The 9,839-nt window shown below is 53.7% G+C and overlaps 1 protein-coding gene across 1 annotated transcript; it reads right to left on the bottom strand.

The window, feature by feature from the left end:
• Positions 1 to 1,282: 1,282 nt before the first annotated feature.
• Positions 1,283 to 9,217, bottom strand: FARSA (phenylalanyl-tRNA synthetase subunit alpha). Its single transcript, XM_047701019.1, has 13 exons — positions 9,038 to 9,217; positions 6,688 to 6,825; positions 6,506 to 6,604; positions 6,307 to 6,425; positions 5,309 to 5,401; positions 5,096 to 5,224; positions 4,898 to 5,013; positions 3,254 to 3,338; positions 3,060 to 3,159; positions 2,800 to 2,968; positions 2,619 to 2,696; positions 2,350 to 2,464; positions 1,283 to 1,680 (listed from the first exon to the last, which is right to left on the bottom strand). Exons 1-13 carry the CDS (start codon positions 9,182 to 9,184, stop codon positions 1,542 to 1,544), a joined length of 1,527 nt encoding a protein of 508 aa, XP_047556975.1. The 5' UTR covers positions 9,185 to 9,217; the 3' UTR covers positions 1,283 to 1,541.
• Between the last annotated feature and the right edge of the window lie 622 nt (positions 9,218 to 9,839).

Genomic DNA, 9,839 nt, shown 5'->3' with positions numbered 1-9,839 from the left:
GCTTTATGGTTTATGCTCGGTACACTTCACCTTGCCCACCCACCTTCACTTTTCTGTGGTTTTACCCCTCTCTCCATTTCCCTATTTATCTGTTTGTATCTCCAGTGTACCCTTTCCCCCAGGTCAGCTCCCCAGGGCAGGGACCTGAGTCCGCTCTCCCCTTTGCTGAGTCTTCAGCTCAAAACACAGCTGGCAGTCAGAAGGTGGACATTTGTTGCATGAATGAGTATTTTTCTGTATGACTGAATTATTTAATTTGAAATAAAGAAAAAAAATCGACCAAGTAGCCCCTGTGAGATTGGTATGTACACACGCCCAGGAACCAGAGAAACCCACAGCCTCAACTGCCAACTGTGCCGGCTATAATGGCGGCCCCAAGGTTCCAGAAGTACCGTTCCCATTTCCAAAAGTGCGCCGACCCTGAAGATGTAGGGGTGAGGAACCTGGAGACTTTGAGATTTGCTTTAAAATATTTCTACAGAAACAGAGAACGCACTCACGGCTCAGTGTGGATTCAGGAAGCTCTATCCTACTCATCTTCCTCCTAGGCGCTCCTATGAAATTCTTAGGAGACCGTGTTTTTAAAAAAGAGTAGCTTTTTAGGGGGAGGACAGAGGGATGAATGGGTGGAACACAAACGACTTTCAGGGCACTGAAAATACTCTGTGTTACCCTAACAATGGACACGCAGCATCACATCTGTCCAAACCCAGAGAATGTACAACACAGAGTGTGAAGTGCACGAACCATGAAGTGGGGGCAGTCAGCAAGTCTCTGGAGTTCATTCGTCCTTATGAAAGGCACAGCTTTGGTGGGGATGTTGATGGTGGGGAGGCTGTGCACGTATGGGGGAAGAGTAGATGAGAAATCTCTATACTTTCCATGTAATTTTGCTGTGAACCAGAAACTGCTCTTTTTTTAAAAAGAGGGGGAGGAGGCAAACTTAAAGAAATGCTTTCGGGGGAAAAAAAAGAACACTTTTTTTTTTAAAAGCTGCCCCCACCCCGTCACCTCACCATGCCTGGCTGCCAGGGGGAATTGTGGCACCTGCCTTGGCCTTCCCCTCTCATATGCCCCTTCCCCAGGGGTAGAAGGACTTCTGTTCATCTAGGGTAGAGCCTGGCACCACCAGGTGATCAGTAAATGCTTGACGGAGCTAGTCTTCCCCAAGGGGATCTAGCCCAGGCAAGCCAGGAGCTCCTGAGGATCCAGGGCCCCCAACCCACCGCTCCTCACACCCAGGCGTCTAGCACTCCTCCATCCCTAAGGAAAGGCATCATTATGAAGACAACTGCCCACTTTATTAGCCAGTGGCTGGCCTGCAGGGCTCCCTAGGGCCCACCTTCATAGGTCAAACCTGCTACTTGCTCCCTTGCCCCTGGGACCTTGGGGCAGGTGCTGAAGAGGAGATACCAGGGGTGGGAGTGGGGGGTGGATGGCCTCACAGAGGCCTTATAAATACAAGGAGGTCTCTGGCAGGGATGCTAGGGAGCTGGACAGCTGGGGCTCAGGGAAAGGCAGGCTATCCAGGGTGGCCCATGTCACACGGCGCCCTGTGTCCGTGGGGGCCCCGGTTCAGCATCCAGGCGGCACAGGGGACTGTCATACACCATCTGCAGGTTCACCTTGTGGCCCACCAGCTCCCGGATATTGTTGATGCCATATTTGATCATTGTTGGGCTTGGGGTGGGGAGGAAAGTAAGAAAACAGTTTTAACGCTATATCAGGTCATGATCTCCTCTGATCAGGCTCTCTCTGATGGTTCCCACCTCCTTAAAAGCCCATGTTGTTCCCAAGGTTCTCAAGGCCCTGAGTCATCCGTCCTGTCTCTTCCCCACCCTCCTCTACCCCCTTCCTCCCTCTGGCTACACTGGCCTCCTCAATGTTCTCCAAATATAACACATACATTCCTGCCTCTGGGTCTTTGCACTGGTTGTTCCCACTGCCTGGAACACCCTTCCCTAGATGTGCCCCCAGCTTACCCTTTCACCCGCCTCTGGTCTTTGCTCGGATACTACCTCCTCTTTGGAGCCTTCTGACAATCCTGTCTGCTTAGCCTTCCCTGTGTTCTCTGGACAGCACTTGCTGGCTTCAGACACACTCTGAGCTTTATTTGTTCAATTTACTTATCTTGCTGACTGCTACCTTTCTCACTGTACTATGAGCCCAGCTTTGCAGAGGCAGGGATATGTGCTGTCCTACTACTAGTACAGGACCAAGCATACAGCAGACACTCACTAAAGGCTTGTCGAATGAATAACAAATGGATGGGGCTGAAGTCTGCAGGCCCCCAGGCCCCGCAAGGCACCTGTGTGGCAGCCAGACACCCTGAGTGATTTAGGCACTCACCGCTCCAGGGAGAGGCCCCAAGCAATGACTGACACGTTTTCGGGGAGCCCCATGGGCAGCAGCATCTCAGGGCGGAAGAGCCCAGAATTCCCGACTTCCACCCACTTCTTCAGGCCTACAGGGGTGGGAGGAGGACAGGGAAAGTTGTGTGGATGATGCTGGCTCTGGCAGTGATCTTGGCAGTGGGCTTGGCAGTGACAGGGACCCAGGCTGAGCTGTGGGCAGCCTGGGAAATCCCTCCCCACCCCAGTACCAGGTTCCCCCCTGACCTTGATGGTAGCTGAACACCTCCATGCTGGGCTCCGTGTAGGGGTTGTAGGCCGGCTTGAAGCGCAGCTGGGTGATACCTGGGCGGGGGAGACAGGCGAGCAGAGGGCTGGGGGTAAGCCAGGCAGCATGGGATCCTCCCATGGCTCCACTGCCACCGCCCACCACAGCCTGCCTGCCTACCCAGCTTGGTGAAGAACTCCCGCAGGACGCCCATGAGGTGGCCTAGGGTGAGGCCATGGTCAGCCACCACGCCCTCGATCTGGTGGAACTCAGCTAGGTGTGTGGCGTCTAGGGTCTCATTTCGGAATACACGATCGATGGAGAAGTACTTGGCCGGCGCAAAGGGCTTCTAGGGGTGATAGGCAGGCCAGGCCCAGGAGGAGGTCAGAATGTTGACAGGACAGCCCCCTGCCTCCCCCACTGCCCAGGCTGAGCTGCACCTTCTGGGCCAAGCGGTAGAGGGCACGGGCGCTGGCCGACGTGGTGTGTGTGCGCAGCAGGTTTTTCCGGGCCTCCTCCAGTTTCCACGTGTATTTGTACCTTCAGGAGGACAAATGGGAAGTCTGCATGTGGCACTCAGACTCCCCAAACCTTCTTCCCCCACCGATACCCTGAAGTCTTAGTCCTGTCTCACCCCTGTGAGCCGTAGCCACCCTGAGAGTGGGTCCGCTTGACCCGATGGACGTAGTCCATTGGGAGCTGCAGGGCCTCAGCTGGATCTGGGCAGGACAGAGCATCATCTGGTCAGTCAAGGAGCATTTCTCAAACAGCCACTGCACAGAGGACAGACAGCAACATGTGCAGCTCCCATCCTTGCCACTCACAGCAGCCAGAGGGTGCCAGGAACACCCAAGTCAGTCCCATCCCCACCTCTGCCCCGAATCCTCCCATCTCCTGGGGTGTGTGGGGGGGAGGTGGGACAAAGCTCTCTCTTTGGCTACCCTGTCCTGTCACTGCCACTTTCTAGTTGTTCACTCCCTCCAGTCACAGGGCCTCCCAGATGATCTGTGAGTGTACCAGGCACATTCCAGCCTCAGGACCTTTGCATAGGCCTTTCCCTCCTGAACTTTCCTTCCCATATATGGTTCTCTCCCTTATCTCCTTTAGCCTTTACTTAAACAAAGACTTAATTTTAAGCTGACAGCCCCAACCCCTTCATGCGAGTTTCCACTGTGTTTACTACCATCTTATATTACTGCACTTGCGTATAACTCAGGATTTAATAAGTATCTATCCCACCAGGACACAGGTCTCACCAGGGCAAGAACTTCATGTTTCATTCATAGCTATAAGCCAGATGTTTAACAGAGACCTTGGCACACAGGAGGGGCTTAGCAAACGTTCGTTGCGTGAATGTGTGAATTCTTTTTTTTTTTTTTTTCAAGATTTTATTTATTTATTTGAGGGAGAAAGAGTGAGAGAGAGCATGAGAGAGGAGAAGGTCAGAGGGAGAAGCAGACTCCCCAAGGAGCTGGGAGCCTGATGCGGGACTCGATCCTGGAAGTCCGGGATCATGACCTGAGCCGAAGGCAGTTGCTCAACCAACTGAGCCACCCAGGCGCCCGAATGTGTGAATTTTTTTTTTTTTTTAAAGATTTTGTTTATTTATTTGTCAGAGAGAGAGAGAGCACAGGCAGACAGAGTGTCAGAGGGAGAAGCAGGATCCTTGCAGAGCAAGGAGCCCGATGCGGGACTCGATCCCAAGACGCTGGGATCATGACCTGAGCCGAAGGCAGCCGCTTAACCAACTGAGCCACCCAGGCGTCCCCGAATATGTGAATTCTTAAGATCCCTTTCCAGAAACATCGATTTTGGTGCACCCGAAAAGCTTGAGATCAAATCCCAGCTCCACCACGTTTGACCTGTATGACTGTGGGCAAGTGATGTTCCTTCCCTAAGCCCCAGGTTCCTCCTTTGTAAAAAAGAGCGAACACTGCTACCTCCTACAGTTGGCAGGAGAATCAGAACAGAGACTGGTATATGGTGAGAACTTAGTAGACTAGAAATGAGGGAGTTTTAGAATTCAGGGGGACAGTGCATGTCAAGGTGGCACCTCTATGATGTGACCTGTCAGCAGAGAACTGCCTGCCAGAGCAGGCAGGAGCCATGAACTGGGCAGGAGGGGACGTGGGAGGAAGCCACAGAGGTCACTGGGACCAGCTCACACTGCCCCAGCTGGCCACGCCAAGGATGGAGTTTATTCTATAAAATGAGTACGCCACTCCGGAAAGTTTTGCCCGGGCCTGGCGCCTCTGATGGCGTGGCCAGTTCCACCCACCTCGGAGGAAAAAGGTGTCATGTTGGTCACGTGCCGGGTGCTGCTGGGGCTGGAAAAGTGCATCAAAGTTCCAGAAAGAGCTCTCAATGAAGTTGTCAGTCGGCATCTCTGTGAACCTGGAGGGAGATGCGGCCTGACTGCCCTACCTGTGCCCAGTGGCCGGGCCGCCCCCGGCCCCACCACTGACCCCGTGCTCACCCCATCTCCAGGAAGATCTGCCGGAACTGTGTGCGGACCTTGAGCAGAGGATGCAAGTGGCCGCTGTCTGGGAGGACGCCATGGGCCAAGAAGTTGTATGGCTTGAAGGGCCGGTCCCGCCAGGAGCCACTGTTGGGGCATGCAAGGTACGTGGGCCTGGTGAGGGCTGTCCTCCCTCTCCGACCTTCCTCAGTTGCTGGGGTCACCCCCTACCTGGAGATCATCTCTGGGCTCAGCTCTGTCTCCTGCTTGGAGATGCTGGTGCTGAAGGCACTGCCTTTGCTCACCCAGTAGGTCTTCAGGGTCCTGTGGCCAGAGAGGAGGAGGGGACGCCACGGTCACCTCCTTCAGGAGGCTTCCTTAGATCTCCCAGCTGATGCTGACCCCAACACCAACCACCAAGTCACTCTGCCTTATTTTTCTCTTGACATTCATCATCACCCGAGATCCTCTTACTCAGCCCACACCTACATCTGTCTGTCACTCACTTACTCACTCAACAAATACTTAATGAGAATCTACTATGTGCCAGGGTCTTCTCAAAGTACTGAGCATACAGCTGAGCAAGAGTAACAGGTAAACTCCTGAGCGTTTATTCTGTGCTGGCAGGCTCGACTCCACTGAAATCATCCCACTACCTTGTGAAAAAGAGGCCATTTTACAGAAGAGGAAACTGAGGGCCAGAAAGATCAGGTGACTTGGCCAAGGTCACACAACTAGTAAGTGCCAGAGCCAGGACCTGGATCGGGCAGCTCTCCCCCGGCCTATGTCCCCATAACTGCTATGCCACTTGATATCTCACAGGGTACATCAGCCCTGGGAGAGCAGTGCCCTAGGCCTGTCTAGGATCGGCAGTCAATAAATTCCGGACACTGGAATCAGAGCTGTAAAGGAAGGAAACATGGCACTGGTATGGAAAATAGAAGTGAGGAGCTTTTATGGAACTCAAAGGGAGACAGGGGTGTCAGGATGGCAGAGGTCTGATGCCCAACCTGGCTTAAGGGAAGACCATTCTCGGCAGAAGTCATGGCATAAGCAAAGGCCCTGAGGTGGCGTGAGCCTGGCACAAATTCTTGACAATCAAGTGGTAAAGCAGAGCTGGGAGGACACTGACAGCACTGTGGCCCAGTCTGGGCATGATGACTCCATCCCCCACACTCCCCAGGACCAAGTAGGTGACACGGGATGGAAGGGAGGGGGCACCCACTCACACTTCAGTCAGCAGCTTCCTCTTCTTGAGCTCACTCCTCTCCTTCTCACCCAGCTTCTCAGCCTGCCCGCCCTGGACCAGCTGGAGTCGCCGCTGCACCTCATCGTCCACATTGTCCACCTGCCGTGATGATGGGTGTGAGAGACTGAGAGGGTCAGGGGCCCACTTGCCCGTCTGCCCCCCTGCACGCAGGGACTCACCACTCGGAACACCCGGGGCCCATCGGCTGCACTCTTGTCCACGCGGATCCACTTGTTGGACATGGCCTTGCTGAAGCCCACCTTGCCGCTGGACAGCCGCTGGGGGAGCGAGGCCGCAGTGAGTGGGGCACGAGGGCCACCTCATCCCATCACTTCCCTAGGCCTCACTCTTAGGACCTTACCATGAGCTCACTCTGGGCCAGGCCCTCCTGGGGGATGCTGTGAAACACCCGGGCCTCATGGCTGCCCTCCCGGGCGATCTCCTCGCCCTCGGCAGTAAGCTCCCAGCGCTTGGTGGAGCGCAGCTCGGCCTCAATGACCTGCAGGGAAATGGCAGAGGGAAGACCCACAGAGACAGGGTTCAGAGCCAGGCACGCCATCACCACAGCACCCGGGTTGCACAGTGCCTGAAGACAGTTTCACATCTGAGAGGCACATCCCAGCAGAGTGAGCACCCCTTGCCGAACCTCCGTTTTCCTTCTCTGACACCAGGATAATGACAGAGACAGCTCACACCTCTCAGGGTAAAGTAAAATATTAAGAATGGTATCGACCAGAAAATCAGTTCTATTACTTTTGAATCTCAAAGATTTTTAAGGCCCCAGTTCACCCCCAGGTGAACTGATTCATCTCCACATTTAACATGTTGGCCATCTCAGTGCCCAGAGTCAGAAAAAGGCCCCCAGGTCCATATTACACACAGGAATGCAAGGCTCCGTGATGAGGATGGGTTCAGATCCAGCGCAGAGGAGCAAGGCTGGGTGGAACCCACAGGACCCAACTCCCTCTCCACTCTAATTCCCAGCACTGCTCCTCACTCCCTGTGTGACCTTGGGAAAGTTGCTTAACTTCCCTGAACTAGTTTTCTTAGCAGCAAGAGAAAGGTGTGATGGGCTCTACACCATCTACTGAATTAACCTATGGAAAGGACCTAGAATGTTTTGTTACCATCACTGTGTTAGACTGAGACATGATAAACAGCCACTATTTAACCTTCTGGAACCAACACAAGTCAATTTCACATCAATCAAGGTACTGAGGCTCCACACACCTGCCCTCTCTGCACTGATGACCTCAGGCTCTAGAGCCTGAACGCTTAATTTTTTCTTCTTTTTAAAAAAGATTTTATTTATTTGTTTGACAGAGAGAGACACAGCGAGAGAGGAAACACAAGCAGAGGGAATGGGAGAGGAAGAAGCAGACCTCCAGCACAGCAGGGAACCCGATTTGGGACTCAATCCCAGGACCCTGGAATCATGATCCGAGGAGAAGGCAGACGCTTAACGACTGAACCGTTCAGGCGCCCCTGAATGGTTAATTTCAAATCCAGGTTTGCCTGTTCCTTCCAGTGACACTGATCAAGTTACTGACCAGTGCTCACGTGTCCAGTCTGCAAAATGGAGAGATCAGTAATACTATCCTTGGGTAATGACAAGAACTAGATGATAAATAAAGCCAAGGCCAAAGTGGGGCACAGAACATGAGCTTGATGAATATGCAGCCCAGTTATGTTTTCTGATTTGTAGCCCCAAGGATCCAGCCTCCTGGGTGGCCCACAGGCCTCTCCGGATCTTCCTCCTATGACTTTATCACTTTTTTTTTACTTGTCCAAGTCAAAAAGGCAGGGCTTCATCCATGCTCTCCCTGCCTTGCCATGGATCTCCTTTCGCTCCCTCTCCGGAATCCTCTCTCCATTCCACCTGCCTCCCTAAAACCAGACACCATGCCCTCTAGCTTGGGGGATGTGCCAGCCTCTGCTTTCCTCCCCTTACCACCAGTCCTGCCCCTGCCAATCCTTCCTCAAAGAGATGCAGATAGGACACACATCTGACTGGCTCCAGCTCCTGCCATGGTTCTCCAGCATCCCCAAGAGATAAAGACCTACAAGGCCTTGCAAATCTTGGCTCTACTAAGGCCTTTTTTTTTTTTTTTTTTTTTTGACAGACAGAGATCACAAGTAGGCAGAGAGGCAGGCAGAGAGAGAGGAGGAAGCAGGCTCCCCGCTGAGCAGAGCAGAGAGCCCTATGTGGGGCTCGATCCCAGGACCCTTGGATCATGACCTGAGGCGAAGGCAGAGGCTTTAACCCACTGAGCCACCCAGGCGCCCCTACTAAGGCCTTTCTACATCTATTTCCCATTTCCTGCCATTGGTCCCTGGAGCTTTCCTCCTCAGTGCAGAGGCCTGACTCAGCCGTCACCTCCACGGGGACATTCTCCTTGACTCCCAAGCAAGGGCCAGTTGTCACCTCTGGGTTCCCTGTACTTCCTCCATCGGTCTGAGAGTCACCTGAGCGTCTCCCTCATTAGACGGCAACCTCCGTGAGGGGCAGCGACCGCGGCTCCTTTTCCACCATCGTGCCCTCCCTAACGCCTACCATGTCTCAATGGGCATTTACTGAGCGCACAATGTCAGTGCTTCTGGGCTCTCACTTGTTGCCTGCGGCGCGCAGGCAGGACTCCCGAAGGATTCTTCCGCAGGCAGGGCCTTCAGGCGCAAAAGCGAGGAGGCCCGGCATCACCGGCACGACTCACCTCGCCCAGCGCTTGCAAGCTCTTCACGGCGCCCACCACGGCCTGATGGTCCACGCCCAGCTTAGCTGCCAGCTCCGCGCTGTCCAGGCCGCCATCGGCCGCCTCTAGCTGCCGGAGCAGCACCTCAGCCACTGGGCCGTCCGCCATGGCTGCTGCCAGCGTGCTCGGCGTGTCCCGGAGTGGGGCCATGAACAACCGGAACCGGAACCGGCGCCGGGAGTGAATCGCCATCTTGAGTGTGGCGGACCTGTGGCCAGGCTCAGGACGCCGCCATCTTCAGTGTGGCAACTGAACCCTAGAGGGTGGGAGAGACTTAGTGCCCGCCTCCGGCCTAGCTAGACTGGTAGTGTCTGGTTGATCAGGAAGGCCAAATTGAAGACCTCAAGGACAGAATCGCAGTGCTGTTTTAAGTTTCATTCAGCCACACTTCCAGCACGCTGCGTGACCTTGGACTTCCCTCTCTCTGACTTTAGGAGCCCTCTGTCCTTGTAGGATTCTCTCTTGGCCTGCAGGAAGATTGTAGGTGGTGGGCTCCAGAGACAGTCATTCAGCTGATATCACTGACTTTTAAGTTTTTAAAAGGAGGGTAGGTAGACAGAGACCATCCCTATTTCTAAAGAAGAGACTATACTATATATATACTAACTATAACTAATAATAGTTATAGTCAAGATAGCAGCTAACCTGTATAGACATCTCATGTCCTCTGTGCAGTACTAAGTGCTTTTTTTTTTAAAAAGATTTTATTTATTTATCTGACAGAGATCACAAGTAGGCAGGGAGGCAGACAGAGAGAGAAAGG

This window comes from Lutra lutra, chromosome 1 (assembly GCF_902655055.1).
Source record: "Lutra lutra chromosome 1, mLutLut1.2, whole genome shotgun sequence".
In the NCBI taxonomy this organism is placed as follows: Eukaryota; Metazoa; Chordata; class Mammalia; order Carnivora; family Mustelidae; genus Lutra; species Lutra lutra.
Note: the sequence above shows the minus strand (reverse complement) of the source record. Positions and strands in the feature narration are given on the sequence as shown.

What these genes read in the sequence shown, in the direction of transcription:
- FARSA (XM_047701019.1), bottom strand. Translation starts at nt 9,184, where the DNA reads ATGGCGGACGGCCCAGTGGCTGAGGTGCTGCTCCGGCAGCTAGAGGCG. An exon ending in CAGATCTTCCTGGAGATGGG is followed by an intron (nt 5,014 to 5,095) that starts GTGAGCACGGGG and finishes ATCTCCCTCCAG; the next exon opens with GTTCACAGAGATGCCGACTG. An exon ending in TGACACCTTTTTCCTCCGAG is followed by an intron (nt 3,339 to 4,897) that starts GTGGGTGGAACT and finishes TGTCCTGCCCAG; the next exon opens with ATCCAGCTGAGGCCCTGCAG.